At 58.1% G+C, this 14,954-nt stretch overlaps 5 protein-coding genes across 5 annotated transcripts; 3 read left to right on the top strand and 2 right to left on the bottom strand.

Annotated features, from left to right (window-relative positions):
- The first annotated feature begins 522 nt into the window (after nt 1-522).
- SCHCODRAFT_02623305 (glycoside hydrolase family 18 protein) lies at nt 523-2,493 on the top strand. The gene is made up of 6 exons (XM_003038084.2): nt 523-806; nt 861-1,035; nt 1,086-1,193; nt 1,257-1,516; nt 1,570-1,988; nt 2,042-2,493. Exons 1-6 carry the CDS (start codon nt 700-702, stop codon nt 2,218-2,220), a joined length of 1,248 nt encoding a protein of 415 aa, XP_003038130.1. The 5' UTR covers nt 523-699; the 3' UTR covers nt 2,221-2,493.
- On the bottom strand, nt 1,997-4,851 carry SCHCODRAFT_01335998 (uncharacterized protein; the record flags this gene model as incomplete). The annotated part of the gene is made up of 6 exons (XM_003036723.3): nt 1,997-4,181; nt 4,231-4,344; nt 4,396-4,563; nt 4,610-4,651; nt 4,700-4,735; nt 4,789-4,851. 6 exons carry the CDS (start codon nt 4,849-4,851, stop codon nt 2,445-2,447), a joined length of 2,160 nt encoding a protein of 719 aa, XP_003036769.1. The 3' UTR covers nt 1,997-2,444.
- A 433-nt stretch (nt 4,852-5,284) lies between these two features.
- On the top strand, nt 5,285-7,483 carry SCHCODRAFT_02623301 (NAD(P)-binding protein). The gene is made up of 11 exons (XM_003038083.2): nt 5,285-5,481; nt 5,539-5,649; nt 5,699-5,800; nt 5,851-5,946; nt 5,997-6,073; nt 6,128-6,213; nt 6,265-6,349; nt 6,401-6,446; nt 6,501-6,570; nt 6,624-6,879; nt 6,937-7,483. Exons 1-11 carry the CDS (start codon nt 5,388-5,390, stop codon nt 6,997-6,999), a joined length of 1,086 nt encoding a protein of 361 aa, XP_003038129.1. The 5' UTR covers nt 5,285-5,387; the 3' UTR covers nt 7,000-7,483.
- Nucleotides 7,475-9,285, top strand: SCHCODRAFT_02500636 (uncharacterized protein; the record flags this gene model as incomplete). The annotated part of the gene is made up of 5 exons (XM_003038082.2): nt 7,475-7,726; nt 7,782-8,087; nt 8,139-8,435; nt 8,488-8,670; nt 8,725-9,285. The coding sequence occupies 5 exons, from the start codon at nt 7,475-7,477 to the stop codon at nt 9,283-9,285; spliced, it is 1,599 nt and encodes a 532-aa protein (XP_003038128.1).
- Nucleotides 9,286-9,771: 486 nt separating this feature from the next.
- Nucleotides 9,772-14,786, bottom strand: SCHCODRAFT_01177712 (uncharacterized protein). Its single transcript, XM_003036722.2, has 10 exons — nt 14,523-14,786; nt 13,443-14,468; nt 13,318-13,411; nt 13,073-13,092; nt 12,853-12,931; nt 11,741-12,178; nt 11,586-11,683; nt 10,560-11,535; nt 10,333-10,427; nt 9,772-10,278 (listed from the first exon to the last, which is right to left on the bottom strand). The coding sequence occupies exons 1-10, from the start codon at nt 14,613-14,615 to the stop codon at nt 10,228-10,230; spliced, it is 2,970 nt and encodes a 989-aa protein (XP_003036768.1). The 5' UTR covers nt 14,616-14,786; the 3' UTR covers nt 9,772-10,227.
- Between the last annotated feature and the right edge of the window lie 168 nt (nt 14,787-14,954).

Genomic DNA, 14,954 nt, shown 5'->3' with positions numbered 1-14,954 from the left:
GCAAGCGCGTAACGCTCTCCAGGACTTGCTGCTTGCAAGGCGGCCTTGACAATATGAAGGTTCCTCGCTTGTCAGCTTCCGGGTATGCCTCCACTATCCACTGACATCGTCGGGCTCATCCGGTTGGACGATTGTCGCCCACGGACCGAAGGCAGATACCTCTGCAGGTCGTTTTGGGGCTAACAAGCACCGGAGAGTTTCCAAAGGGTAACTTCGACACCTGGGGTATTCAGCGATCTTCCCGTGCTCCCGCGATGTAGATCTCTTGGCTCTCGTGCCCATTGTTTCGTCCGCCTTCCCCGACCGGACTCTCACACTGAGTTAGCATCGAAGTTGCCAGTCCCATGCTGTTCCCGCATTGTACCCATCTTAGAATAGGCTTTCCCATGCACCTAAGTTATCGACTGCTATGTAGCGAGCGCTTGCGATACCGAGGGTATCGTTTGCAGAGCATAGGCCAGGCCAGCAAGATTGCAGGATCGGCGCGCAACTCCGCAAGCACGGGCTGAAGATCAGCGGGAAAACGCCGTTGCGTGGGCGGCTCGGGGCGCGTCATGTTACACAGCTTGTCCATCACCATCACACGGAAGCGGGCGCGTCCTATTTGCGCTCGATGAGCCTGAGACGCCATGCCTATAAAAGCCCTGTCGCGAAGTCGCGCCGGCCAGCATCCTTTCCCCCTTCCCCCTCCCGCCCCCCATGATCTCCAAAGGCTCCCTCGTCCTCCCCACCCTCCTTTCCGCGTCCCTTGCCCTCGCGCAGGGCCAGGGTAATGACACCGGGAGCTCGAAGGTCGCGACAGCATGGTGAGCGCGTACATCGATAGGACACGGTGCACGGGCGCTTAACCCTCCCCTCAGGTTCGCCGGCTGGCACACCAACACCACCCCGGCCTTCACGCTGGACGACGTGTCTTGGGACAAGTACACCAAGCTCACGTACTCGTTCGCCGAGACCGCGCCCGACGGCTCCCTCGACCTGGGCAACTCAAACGCGACCCTCCTGCCCGAGTTCGTCGCCCGGGCGAAGCAAAACGTACGTCGCGTACCTATCTGCACTGCCCACTCCATACTCATTCCATACAGAACGTCACCCCCGCGGTCAGCATCGGCGGCTGGGCAGGCTCGCGCTTCTTCTCCTCCGCAGTTGCCACCCCGGAGAACCGGACAGCATACGTGAAGACGGTCGTCGATGTGCGTGGCCGAGAATCCTTCCGTCCATTCTATCTTCACGGAGTTCTGAAACCCCTCCCCCAGTTCGCCAAGCAGTACGAGCTTCCGGCCATTGACTTCGACTGGGAGTACCCCAACAACCAGGGCCTGGGCTGCAATGTCATCAGCGCGAACGACACCGCGAACTTCCTCGCGTTCCTGCAGGAGCTCAAGGCAGATGAGTTTGGTGCCACCCTTCAGCTCTCCGCGGCCACGGCCGTCAACCCTTTCATGGACGAGACGGGCTCACCCTCGACGAATGTGACCGCTTTCGCTGAGGTCTTTGACTACATTGCCATCATGAAGTTCGTGTAGTTCACTGCTATACAAGACCGGTCAACTAACTTTAGATTCTTAGCTACGACCTCTGGGGGACCTGGAGTGCGTCTGTCGGCCCCAACGCCCCGCTGAACGACTCTTGCGCCGCACCCGAGAACCAGCAGGGCTCCGCCGTCTCCGCGGTTACCGCCTGGAACGACGCCGGCATGCCCCTCGACAAGATCGTCCTCGGCGTCCCCGCCTACGGCCACTCCTTCGCCGTGAACAAGACCTCTGCGTTCAACGGCACCGAACTCGCGCTCTACCCGCCCTTCAACGCTACCGGCTTCCCCAAGGGCGACTCGTGGGACGACGAACCGGGCGTCGACACTTGCGGCAACAAGACCAACCAGGGTGGCGTTATCAACTTCTGGGGCCTCGTCGACCAGGGCTACCTTGGCTGTGATGGCCAGCCTGAGGATGACGTTCCTTACCTCTTCGACGACTGCAGCAAGACTGGTAAGCGCACTTGACCCGCGCGCCATGCATCCAGCGTCTGACCATTTCCGCAGCTTACGTCTACAACACTACCACGGAGGTCTTGATCAGCTACGACTCGGAGGAGACCTTCCAGGCCAAGGGCGAGTTCATTCAAACCAAGGGTCTCCGCGGCTTCGCGATCTGGGAAGCTGGCGGTGACTACGAGGATATCTTGCTCGATGCTATCAGGCAAGGCGCTGGTTTCAACTAAAAACTGGAACTCAAGGGAAATTGGACCATGGCTATCGTACATACACTCGTTGTGATCTATTTATTGGCGATCTCCCGCAGTGGGAACGCTTACTATCATGTTAATGCAGATACGTCTGCGCGCACTCTCGCAAGGAACGCTGAGCTTGACCTGCGCCTTCCGTCAGCATCGGTGCAAACAGCAAAGGGGGGCTATTCACGGAAGACCCGAACGAGAAGAGAACATCACCATCTCTGTTGTATGCTACCATGGTCGTCGGATCGATAACCTTGCTGAGGCGCTCCAGCATACTGCACGTAGCCACCGTCCTCCGCGACCTCCATCAGACGCCTCGTTAGGATTGCCTTCACCTCCTCCTGCGTTATCTGCTGCGGTCCTCTGTGATGGAGGTCTGCACTGCGGCGGTCGGGCAGAGGAGGATGCGGAGGACCACCGTACGCATCGCCGAGACTAACATTCGAGCTGAAAGGTGGACCGTGGGTGAGGTCGATAGGCGGTCCATTGGCGAGATCGATGGGCCGCTGCGAGTAGTACTGGTCGCTCACGCTTGGCTGAGGCTGACGCGGTAGCGGGCGATAGTTGGCAGTGCTGTGCATGTTGCCTGGTCCGCCGGGATGAGCCTGAAATGCCTGCTGAGGCGGCGCAGTGCGCGGAGCAGAGGGATGAGAGCCATCGGGGGAAGCAGTGGAGTAGAGCCCTTGCGCGCGGAGCACTTTCGCAGCGTGGGCGTAAGCAAGAGCAGCAACATCCTTTTGAGATGGAGTGCGGACGCGCATGGAAGACACAGACTCGAGGAGTTCTTCACTGAGACGAGCAGGTCCGCCACGCGGGGCATACGCGTACTGTTGATGCTGATGCGAAACCTGCCGATGATATTGGGGCGTCTGAGCAGGCTGCAACTGGTGGACGTATGCCTGATTGTCGTAGAAAGCGTTCTCAGACGGCGCATACTGGTATTCAGGATTAACATCGTACGCGAGACGGATGTCGTCGACGTCGCTGGGGTAGTATTGCGGACTGTCGATCACTCTCTGCTCGCGCGGAGGAGTGCGGCGAGTGTTGGCTTGGAGCGGAGACCAGACGTCGGCGGGCGACTGGACAGGTGGTGGGGTGCAGTTGGTAGGAGATGACCCGGCGCTAGACTGCGGGAGGCGGTAGTCGGTGTAGACATTCCACTTCGAGGCTTCGTCGCCTGGCGAGCTCGGCTGAGGCAATGGCACAGAGGGGCGTCGCCGCTGCATGGGTTCCACTTTTGGGGGCCCTGACGATGGAGGTAGTGTGCTATCGACTTCATCGGCTATGCCGGCGGCGTTGCGAGCTCTGCACTCGTCGAGCATCGCGCGCCAGACCTCGGAATCAGACGAAGGTATGCAGGGCGATGGCGGCAGAGAAGCACCAGGATGAGAGGCACCAACGCCGACAGTCGAACCTGGAGACGAGGATGACGCGAAATATGTGTTCTGACGTGGTTGACTATGGTTGCGGCTAGTGTTCTGAGCATTTTGCGAGGCAGGCGGAGCACGACGACGCTGTGACATGGTTTGATGCTGATGTCGAGTACGCGACCGCCAGTCGGAGTCGATGCCTTGCGCCTGCGGGATCTGGTGCTGGGCTGCAGCACCGTGTTGATGTGGAGACGACGGACCGTGATCCTGCAGTGCGAAGAGCCTAGGCGAGGGTAACGAGGACACAGCGGACGGTCCGTCTTGTTGAGGATTGGCGCGAGACGTACGAGAAGCTTTGGACGCATCATGCTGAGTTGTGGCGCTCGAGAGCGGTTGAGGTTGCGAAGAAGTAGGCTGCACAGTCTGTACCACTTCTGCTGTAGGTTGGGCTTCGGGTGATGCTTGACGGTCAGCCGAAAACCTGGGCTTGATTTTGTGCCCCAAAAGGGCTTCAGCATCGCTACCAATGGTAAGCGCGAGGACGTCTTTAGCGATCTCCGGGTATTCGAACGCGATCTATGGGCGTCCGTGAGTGAACGCAGAAGCATCGTAGCGGGACGCGAACATTCGTCGCTACACCGAATGTTGTGATAATCGGTAACGGCGAGCGTTGTTCGACGATTGGGTCCGCCGACGACCCCACGGTCTCGCCTGCAGGGAATGGCGCAGAATCGCCTGTCTGAGATGATCCAGTCAATTGCATGCCCGCCAGAACTGCATATATGCGTACCGTGTGGTCGCTACTAGCCCCGGCAGGGTCCGGATCCTCACATGCAAGAGCGAGCGGGGCATCGGCACCGCCTTGGGCGTCCATTTCGTCAGTAGAAGAGGTATCCGGTGGGGTAGGGCTTGCGACTCTGTCGGCGGAGACGGACTCCGGGATGCCCGCCAACGCGACCTAGCAATGCTCAGAAATCACGAAGATCGTGCCTCAAGGCACTTACCTGGGTGAAGCTATCGACCTTGCCGAGGACCGGGATTGAGAGCTAGGTTTGTCAGAACTATGTATTGCCATTCTACATATCTGGGCTCACCTTTGCGTCAACGTGACGATCATCATGGCCGTTCACCTGTACAAGCGCGTAAGTGGCCTTTCTGCAATGAAAAATCGGCGCAGACGCACCTCCGACGCGTCGAGACGTGTCGCCGGGTCAGAGATGTTGCTGTCGTCGACTGTACTTCCCATTTTAGGTGCTTGAATGAGGCTGAGGCGCGCTTGAGGTGACGGTGAGAGACAAGGACAGGCGTCGGGCCCAGCGACGAAGGAATCCAGTGACCAAACAAGGTACATCAAAAATACTTCTTTGCGTCAATGACATGCCGCGGCTATTTTGCAGGGCTTCTGAAGTATATCCTGACAGCGAGAGTGGCAGTCCATGGCAAACACGCTTCGAGCCGCGCCAAATGCCCTTCGGGAAGTCTTCGTCATTTCTACCAGTTCGTCGAGGAGGACATCTTCATAGCAGCGCTTATTCTGTCCATGATAGAGGACAATATCCAGCATCAGTCTCCTCGCGCTCTTGAAAACAAAGGGACTGCCATAAGAGTGAGAACAAGCCGTAGCGTGTGAAGTTCCTCCGTGCCGACTTCCACCGGCGATCCGATCAGCCTGATCCCACCTCTTGACCTCGAGGTGCAACTGACCGACTCTACGACCTCTGGCAGGTTCCCTAATTCTTTCCTTCGTTCTTTTCGCCTCCTCGCGTCCGTTCTTCCTTCACAATGGCGTCCAGCAGCCGCGCGGCAGAGCCGTCCCTCGTGTTTGACAAGCTTGACATTGACATGGTTGTCAAGGTCCTCACGCATACTGCGTTCGGTAAGTTGCGAGTACATGGACATTTATGAAGCTTGCAATTGATTGAATGACCTTTAGGTCCCTTCTTCCTGTTCCTTGTCCCTGTTTTCTTCTTCTTCCAGGGAGTTCCCCTCGATGATCCTCTCATCCGCTACTCGACGTATTGGTTCCTCCTCGTGTGCTTTGGCTGTATGTTGACGATTCAAACTTGCAACGCGGGCCATACTCACATATATAGGGTTCGTCAAATGGTGGTCTACGCTACACCGCAACCAAGGCAGCTTCCTGTTTGCTCCGCCTCCTCTGGACTGGAGCGAGCAGGTCGTGCTCATCACCGGAGGTTCGCGCCGGTTTCGTAACATTTTATGGCCGATTGATGACACCTGGTAGGCGCTTCTGGCATCGGCGAACTCCTGGCGAACACGCTGGCAGTACGCAACGTCGCAGTAGTTGTCCTAGACATCGCGCCTATACAGAGTGACCATTGTAAGGGTTGCCCTCGCTATCTGAGTGAGCAGTCCGTTCACACAGTATAGATAACATCGCATACTACAAGTGCGACGTGTCCAAATGGGAGGAAGTAGAGGCCGTTGCCAAGACGGTCATCGAAGAGGTCAGCGAGGACGCGTCAAGTTTCTGTAACTGGATCATTGACTGAGTCCTACAGATCGGCCAACCTACGATCATCGTTAATAACGCAGGTATCGTGCAGACGAAGCTTATTCTTGATTTGTCGCCCGCCGAGATCGAGAGGTTCGTATGGCGATGCTTCGTCTCGTCGATTCCGTCGCTTACCCAACGCAGGACATTCGCCGTCAACACCTTGTCCCACTTCTGGACTCTGAAGGCTTTCCTTCCGGGGATGATTGAACAGAAGGCCGGCCATATTGCAAGTGCTTTCCATCCTTTCGCTTTGGCAAAATGACCAATTTGTGTGCAGATTACCATGTCGTCTGCGCTGGGCTTCGTTGGCACCGCTCAAATGGGTATGCACTTCTCTGCCACAGCGTACTTCTGAATGCCAAATTTTGTGTTTGTAGCCGACTACAACGCCTCCAAGGCGGCGGTGCTGTCTCTCAACAAGTCGCTGCGTTACGAGCTTGACAAGAGGTAACCTCATCCCTCTTTGCCTACCTCCCCCCAGCTGACCCCTTGAACTTCAGGTACAACTGCCCCGCCATCCGCACCACCGTCGTCTGCCCCGGCCACGTCTGGACGAAGATGTTCCGCGACGTCCGCCTGCCCACCTACCCGCTCTTCTCCTTCTTCGCACCCTCCATCGAGCCCGTCGCGGTGGTCAAGCGCATCGTCCAAGCCATCGACGACCAGAACTCGCAGGAGATTTTGCTGCCGTTCTATGTCAAGTTCATCCCGTTCTCGCAGCTGCTGCCGAGTTTCTTGGTGGACCTTGTGCAGAAGGTGCGTGGTGTGTGGCAGCCGTAAAGGATTCGCGAGTAGCTGAGTTTATGCCCACAGATGTCGGGCGCAGACTACGCGTACGCTCACCTGAGCGGCGCCGAGACCATGAAGAGTGGGTAGTTGGCCTTATTGTTGTACCTCGGACCGTCGTCTTCGTGGCGGTGATGAATGTATCGCCATTTGGTGTCCTTTGTTGTCGGCACGGATGGAGCGAGGCCGTACGGTCGGACAGCCTGCATAGTTGAAGAGCGTGCCTCGTGGTCGGCGGCTAGCGGGTACAAAGGCGCGCTTGAACATAAAGGATGTCTCGGGCAGACCGTCGGAAACAAAGATTTTCTGGCGACCCGGGTACTATATAACCAGTGTGACCTACCCACGCATACCTTCCTGCGCCCGCCTCTCTTTCTGTACTGCCTCTACTAGAGCCCGCCCGCCACAAACCGTCTGGTGCCTCATACCCTGCAATAGGCTGGCCCGTTGCATTCTCGAAACCTCTACGCATACTACAGTCGCTCGCTCTTCCCGGCCTAGACCTTCTCCCCCTTTCTCTGCATTCTACCCTATAACGGAACCTATACAGAGCTTTCATCGCGATATGCTTCGCGTTCTCAACTCCATGGCCTCCCTGGCGCCTGCTCGTCGAGCTCGCTCGCCAGGCGTTTGCGGCCCTGAAGGCGCGCGCCGCGGGCATGCTGATGACATCACGGAGCGCGATTGCGCGCTTGTCACCAACACGTGCCCGCGGGTCACAGTGCGCGCCCTTCAATCGATTACTCTTCTTGAAGACTGCCATCACCCAGTCGACGAGGTCGACGCCCAGCACTACTCTAAGCTTGCCGACGATGGCGTAGGTGATTTAGTGGCGAGCTAGGGAGCATTGCTGACGCCGGGGACGTTGCCAGGTCGACTCAGCAGTGAATGCGATGCTAGAAGCGCCGCCTGCGACTGCCTACTTCCCCTGCGCCACCCGCTTTACGCCTCAGGACGTCAGCGGTCCTGAATACCAACTCACCGCGCTCAACGAGTGCGAGCCCAACGAGGACGAAAGTGCCTCGCCCGAACTTGTCGGCGGCAAGAGACTGCCGACCCCGATCTTCCCCGCTTCCTATACCGCCTCAGTATACCCAGACCTCTCCTCCCCCTCGTCGTCGGAGTCCTCGGCGGAGTCATATGTCAGCGAGCCTCCTTTCGACAGGCAGGCGGACGATGTGCGTGGCGTACCCTATTGCGACTATGCGGCGGGCTGACCACAAATATAGGATGCGCTGAGACCCTACATAGAGAGTCACCAGCTCGTCCTCGATTCCACCACGCCTTGGAAGACGCCACACATCGCTATCTGCCCCACGCCGCAAAGCTGGGAACAGCATGTCATACCGTCGTATAACAGCGTTCCCCCACAAGACCTCGGTCATCTTGGCGTCCCACCTCGACCCTTACACGATACCTGTCCCCTAAACACCGACACTGATATCCGGCACGAGGGGGACGAGCCAGCAGCTCACGAGGAGCCTGGTCCCGCTCGCGTGTTCAGTCACGCCGCATTCGCTATCTGGGTACGCATCTTCCTACATAATACTCAAGTCAACTTCTTAATCTTCATTACAGACTCAGAAGACGTCCGTCGAGCGATTGATCTTCTGCTCAGTCGTTGCCGCGCTGCAGCGACGCAACTTCCAGCTGGTGGCGCGCGCTGCTAGCCAGCTTGCCGGCCTTCTCTACGGCCGATATGAATCTCCTGATGTGTTTAGCCACCTTGAGCCGCCCTTCGTATGGTCGGATCAGGCTCTGGTGGGTCTTCATTTACCTCTATCGCTCTATGAAGGCGCTAATCACTCATCTTAGCCCCTCCTTGACGCATCCCAACATCCGCCGGGCACCCTCATCCTGGAGTCTGACCACCCGTTGACGGTGCCACACATCATCATCACGCCGGAGCCGAACGACGACCCGTGGGTGGCCGCGATGAACCTGCCTACGTTCCCTCAGGACGGGCGATTCCTCATGGTCTACTACCACAACATGCAGGTCTGGTGGGGCCCGGAGTGGCTGCAGGCGCAGATGGAGGCGCAATGGCAGTATCAGCTCCAATGCGCCCAGTGCCAGGGCTGCGCCCAGCTTGCGGCCGAGTGTTGCTGCAATGCGCCTGTGGCCGAAGCTGTCGCCGAGCCGACTCCGGAGGAGGCGGGCTACTGGCCGATCGAAGATGACGACTGCGCCCAGTACGCCTCGTCCCCGACGACGGACGAATCGAGCTGCGACGAGAGCACGCCACCCATGACCCCAGAGCCCGAGCCCGATGTGCGCCCGGCATGTAACATATTCAGCGTCGACGAGGATGACGACGAGCTACCCTCCATAGAGGAGTGGTGCAAGTCGCTCGAGCGCAACAGGGGACAGAGCTAGATCTACCCCCTACTGCACCCACCTCCCCCCTTTACGCCACGCCCTTCTCCCACGTCCCATAACGCCACACCCACACACATCCCACTGCTCGTCGCTCATTCATACCTGTGCATGCGCTCTCGATCTCATGGCTCGACGTCAGGCATGGATTCTGCATATCTCACACCTGCGTCCCTGCATCTCTCGCTCACGTCGCATTGCTTTGTACACTATCTCTTTCTGCCCACAAGTTCTCTCCCCCTCCACCTCACACGATTTCGGATCGCTTTGCCATATGTACTATAGCCTACCACACTCATTACCTTACAGCTTCAGCCTACTCACCGATACGCTACGAGGCTCCACGGAGCGTATGTAGATATGGTGCTCCGCGACATAATCAATCCTTGGTCATTATTTTCTGCTGCGAGAACGGGTCTGAGGTTGAAGGTCACGACATGAAAGAGCTGAGGTGGAATAGACCTTTCGAGTTTGCAGGCCAATCGCAGCGTGAAAAATTGGGAATGATATTCCTGCAAAATCACGCTCTACCGAAAGGCGAAGGGGCAGCCTACAGGGATGCGGAGACGGGGTGTATAAGAAGGTTACAAATACAACATAAATCCTCGAGAGTATCTGGCGTTACAACAACAGAGGGTAGTGCACCGTATGTACAATGGATGCGTGTCCGCAGCTCACAACATAATTTAGCAATGAAGCTGCGCAGAGGCTGGAACGAAGGTGCAATTGGTGGTGACGAGGGTGTGGCTCGATGCAAAACCACGACTTGATCAGGTATTGCAAGGATCGGAATCTGAGGAAATCAAGCGTGGTGCGTGAGGAGATCAAGCATAGTGCGTGGTATGGGTTTTTTTTTGAAGAGCACCTCGTATGGGTGCTGTGGCGTACGGCGATGCGAACGTAGAACAAAAGATCCAATAGGTGGAGGCGCCACCACCTGTCTTAGCACCCGCGCAAAACCGCCGCCGCCCGGTTCGCGTGTCGTTTGCTAACCTGCGACGGGCGTCAGACACAGGACCCCGCAACGCAAGATCCGTCCCGACTCACCAGAAGGTTAGCCGTGTGGCTGGTCGACGAATACATATGATTGATGCCGTGCTCCTCCAGGATGCGCGAGTAGCGATTGATGATGCCGTGTTTGTCTGCATTCCCCGGTCAGCATCGATCCCCGAAGAGCAGGTGCGAGGAGAAAGCAGGGAGACTGCCGCGCAGAAGCGATGGTGGCGGCAGCCAAGAAGCCATCATACCGAATCGAGGGAATCGGAATCACTAACCTAGGCCGAATCGACGGAGATCGATCTGGAGGCATTTTAGGCAGGCGCTGTCGTCTGCGTCATCGTCGAGGACGGGCTGGCCCGCTGCGCGCGCGTCGGCCGCGTCGAGTTCGCCGCCGCAGAGCACCATGTGCCGCTCTGCGGGTGGGAAGAGGGCGGCGAGGAGGTCGCTCCCGGCGGTGAGGGATGATCCTTCCGGTGAGCGCGTGAACGAGAAGAATGATACGGTTGAGCGCTTGGAAGAGGATGGGAACGGCGTCGCCCGAGGGGTATCGGCGTTGAGGCTCGTTAAGGGCGTGAGGGAAGACACCACATGTTTTGACGCCGGGGTCAAGTGAGAGGGCTCCCGCGTGGAAGTCAAATCCGTGGAAGACCGTGACGCGGAGGCTGATGTGGCGGAGGAGGAGGATGACGAGTGCTCGCCCCCTGGTGAGTGGGAGAAGTACCCATCTTCGTCTGACGAAGAGCTTGAATCATCGGATGGAGCGCTGTGGCTGCTAGAGAAGAATGGCTCTGCATCCTCGAATAGCGGCGTCGACGGTGTGAGCGGACGGTCCTGCGGGTGGGGTGTCGCAGCGGCATCTTGGGAGGGCAACTGGATGAGATCCGGGAACGCAACCAGTTTGATGATTTTGAGGGCCCAGCTCTCGACCTCGGAGTCGACAAGGCCGATGCAGGTGAGATCTTCTCCGAGCACCTTCACGTCGCCGTTGACAGGTGAGTGTGATTTGCGAGAACTTTCGTGGTCGTTGTCCATGCTGGACGATCGTGATGGCGCGGTAGAGGCACCGTCGACGTTACTTCTCGTGCGTGTAAGGACGGCACCGGTACTATGCTTGTCGGCGGCGTGGGTGTCGTCCAGAGAGGGTGATGTGATGGGGGATAGCATAGGTGACTCGGGCGGGCAGGTAGAGTAGAGATCAAAGCCAGCGACACTGAAGAGGTTCATGACCTCTGCCAGTCGTGACTCTTTCACCTAGCGCACAGTCAGACGAAATGCGGGGACCGCAGCGGTATGCGACTCACGATGATGAAGTCGCTCATGTACGACGACTGGTATAGGATGGAGATGCCCGCCGCAGCAATGGGGGCAGAGAGCTCATTGACGCGCGCACCGGAGTTGTCTGACAAGTTTTGCATGAGCGTCGATCATTCAGGGGGGTACAGCGGACGGAACTCACCCAGCTGGTCACTGTGCGAGTCGATCTGCAGGACGTTCCATCGGTCGATGGATATTTCCACAAGGTCCTGTGGCTGGAGAGCGCGCTTGCGACTCGATCCAGAGCCTGAGCCCGAGCGTTGGCGCCGCTGGCGGTCGTGGCGCGCAAGCGGCTCGAAGTCCTTGAGCATGTTCCCCTCCGCGAAGAGGGAGAGCTCGATCTCATTGCATGTGATGTTGAGGAATGTGGGGTTAGGGTGGAGGATCTGGCGTAGGACCGGGTGCGAGAGCTGGGGGAGACGCGAGCGGGGTATGCGGACGAGGGAGAGAGCGATGGGGAGGAGCGAGACGGTGAACTGTGACTCAGACATTGCGCGTGCACGGAAGAAGAGATGAACGGGGGGATCTCTCCCTGGTGCTTCAAGAGTAGCGCAGAGCCTCGGAGCCTTGTAGGCTGGAGCTGGGATGGAGGGAGAAGGCAAGGGCGAGAGATCCTTGAGCCAGGCCCCTTCTGCATTTAGCCAATTGGAAATCGGACCGGGTCCCCGTAGGCCGTAGCGCATTCGTGAGCATCGGGATCCCGCTCAACGTTCCTGGCCTTTGGCTTTCCAAACGTGACTCGGTTGGTGTGCAGAGCCGATCCCGGTGGCTCAGCGTACGTCCTGCCGTTGCACTATGCGTGAACGGGCTCACCATCTCTGCAAGCGTGCGCATGTTCGAGGGGGGTCATGGGAGCAGCGTGGGGATGGTGTGCTTCTGGCGCACAATGGATGGCCTGGCGCAGTGGTCAGCGGATGGCATGGCGCGTCGCGGGACCCACGCCGGGCGATGGTGGCGAGGCCGCGCTGATTGCCGGCTGGGCAGCTTTCGCATGACCCCGTTTGGTAATCAATTGGTTGAACTTCCTTCGCGAGAGTATCGCGTCCGACTTCAGTCTGGGACTTCAGGCTCTCGAAACTGGCTCTCAGACAAGCACTACCCTAGTCGAGATAAGTGCTAACGCGAGGGAAGCGGAGACGAAGAATGCCCGTATAGAATCCGGAGCGGACTACCGTAAGCCCTTCGAGATGAATGCCTTCTGATGATTAGCTTGACAGAGCTATACAGATCATCCTACTTCAGCCTTGCACGTACGTAGGTCCCCAACTGGCCGACGGCGGATGACACTGTTCAGTGATCGTCGGTTCTTCACGTCCCCGTACATCGGGTAGTCCTACTTCACTATCGAAGGAAAAGGAAACTGAACCCCTCGACCCTTCCCATGCACCATATTACATTTATTGGTGTGTACCCCAAGATCTTCTCATCTTGTTCAGTCGCTGTTGCATTGCATCATCACAATCATCCAACTCACTTGTTCATATCCCATTATAACTGGATTTAGCGTGTACATTGCAGGGAGCAGAACGAAAATAGCATGTACTACAGACCGCCTAGGCTGACGGCGGATGACAACATACAACACGGGGAAGCACCGGATAGCCATACAACAACGCGCGATAGGAAGGATACATACCGTGTACATCCAATAAATACGACTTTACGTGTCCGTGCAATCACTGCTGCTTCTACCTGTTGGGAGCACCTTCATCCACTGACGGTTACGCGCCGTCAATGCCCGCTTCACTTCGACGTCCTCGCTGGGCGATACCCAGACCCGCACACCCGCTGACGTTCTGGGGTGGCGCGTCGACTGGAGCGCTTCAGCCGTCCTGCCTGCGCACCCCGCGCTGGCCCCCATTCCGAGCGTCGCGTACGACACGTAGCGGACTAGAGCCAGGCGATGCCGTACGCGCCTGCGTCCCTTTCCTCGCCTTTAGCGGGGGAGACGAGGATATGGGGCGGCGGCGGAGATTGTAGCGTCTAGGGGACAGCTGCTTCGCTGGGCGCGAGCGCCGCGTAGCGGGCCCGAGAGGGGCGGCAGTAGGAGGGGGGTAAGACGAGCTCATTTCAGGCGGGGCGGTGTCGCTGGGAACCACGTCCACGTCCATCGAGTCATCGTCCATGTTCGAACCGGCCACAAAGTCTGAGTCATCACGTTGTCTGCTCGGCTCCGCGAAGTTATTGCTTCCGTTCGCAGCGCCCGGAGATGAACGTGTAGACGGGCAGGCGTCGTCGGCAAACGGTGGCACGCCTGCAAACTCGAAGTACATTTGGGATTGCTCGCTCAAGGCTTGCGAATCCATAGGCTGAGATATTGCCGCCAGAGATGCGCTTTGCGCGTCTGTTGGGTGATTGCCAGAACGTGAAGTCGGTGGCGGCGAAGGAGATGCTCTGGGGGTAGGCACCCATGGCGACGGAGACCTTGAAGGCGCTCGTGCAGGTAAGGTCGAGCCACCAAAAGCACCATAGGTTTGCGGCGGAGTCACCTCGCGCTGAAAATTACCTTGCGACTGCGATGAGATTTCATCGATAGCCGGCTCCGTGTCCTCCCTTTGGAGACGAGATCTCTTCGACTGGGGCTTGCTGCTAGGCTCGTTCTTCGCCTCTGCACATGAGCGCTTCAGCTTTTCCGGGTCTGGCTGAAACTGCTTGCGGAGTACTGGGTGGCTCGCCGGTAGACGCGGATCGTTTGGGACGATTGGTGGGATACCGGTGGCAAAGGCGAAATCGCGCACTTTGACGCCGAGTTGCCTGAGCTCGCCGACGGCAAGCTGTCCTGCGCGTGAGGGAGTAGGTAGGGTGTTGGGTAGCGCGGCGGATATTTGTAGGAAGAAATTGCTGTGTGTCCGCTGTAATGATGATGGGCCCTGGATTGTCTGTCAATTTTGGCGAACGCTGGATAATGCTGGCTGATTACTCACGGCTAGAGCAGACGACGAGGCGCGCACGTCAGAAGGGGTGTCTTCCTCAAAGAGGGAGCTCATGGTCCTAGTCCGCTGAAGGGTTGGGCTCATGAAAGCGATGCTGCTCCTGTGGCAAGTTGGGGCTTTGCGGGGTGTCGCGATGGGGAGAGAGCAAGAGGGGTCAAGGGGGATCGCGGTAATATATACAGCACTGGCTGAGGGGGCGAGGCGAACACGGAGTGTGGCGCGGGCTAACAGTAGATGACGGGAGATGGGTGAAAGCAGTTGTAGGCTCCGAGACTTCGACTCATCAACGGAACGGAGCCACGTGGCTGACATCAACAAACCCGCGGACCAATCACGGGCCGCGTACCATACTTCTCGGTTGGAGCACGTGGCTCTCCGCCGGTACGCGTCCGCCGCTCTTGCCGGGCGATTTGGACATTGGAC

Source organism: Schizophyllum commune (genome assembly GCF_000143185.2).
Source record: "Schizophyllum commune H4-8 unplaced genomic scaffold SCHCOscaffold_5, whole genome shotgun sequence".
NCBI classification, from domain to species: Eukaryota; Fungi; Basidiomycota; class Agaricomycetes; order Agaricales; family Schizophyllaceae; genus Schizophyllum; species Schizophyllum commune.
The sequence above is the reverse complement of the archived record's forward strand: the minus strand, read 5'-3'. Positions and strand labels throughout refer to the sequence as shown.

Excerpts from the sequence above, each read along its gene's own strand:
- SCHCODRAFT_02623305 (XM_003038084.2), top strand. The coding sequence starts at position 700 with ATGATCTCCAAAGGCTCCCTCGTCCTCCCCACCCTCCTTTCCGCGTCC. Across the intron at positions 807-860 it reads TCGAAGGTCGCGACAGCATG|GTTCGCCGGCTGGCACACCA; the intron begins GTGAGCGCGTAC and ends CCCTCCCCTCAG. Across the intron at positions 1,194-1,256 it reads ACGTGAAGACGGTCGTCGAT|TTCGCCAAGCAGTACGAGCT; the intron begins GTGCGTGGCCGA and ends CCCCTCCCCCAG.
- SCHCODRAFT_02623301 (XM_003038083.2), top strand. The coding sequence starts at position 5,388 with ATGGCGTCCAGCAGCCGCGCGGCAGAGCCGTCCCTCGTGTTTGACAAG. Across the intron at positions 5,482-5,538 it reads CCTCACGCATACTGCGTTCG|GTCCCTTCTTCCTGTTCCTT; the intron begins GTAAGTTGCGAG and ends AATGACCTTTAG. Across the intron at positions 5,801-5,850 it reads GGTCGTGCTCATCACCGGAG|GCGCTTCTGGCATCGGCGAA; the intron begins GTTCGCGCCGGT and ends GACACCTGGTAG.
- SCHCODRAFT_01177712 (XM_003036722.2), bottom strand. The coding sequence starts at position 14,615 with ATGAGCCCAACCCTTCAGCGGACTAGGACCATGAGCTCCCTCTTTGAG. Across the intron at positions 13,412-13,442 it reads GGAATGGGGGCCAGCGCGGG|TCGACGCGCCACCCCAGAAC; the intron begins GTGCGCAGGCAG and ends GAAGCGCTCCAG. Across the intron at positions 10,428-10,559 it reads TCTCCGTCGATTCGGCCTAG|ACAAACACGGCATCATCAAT; the intron begins GTTAGTGATTCC and ends CGGGGAATGCAG.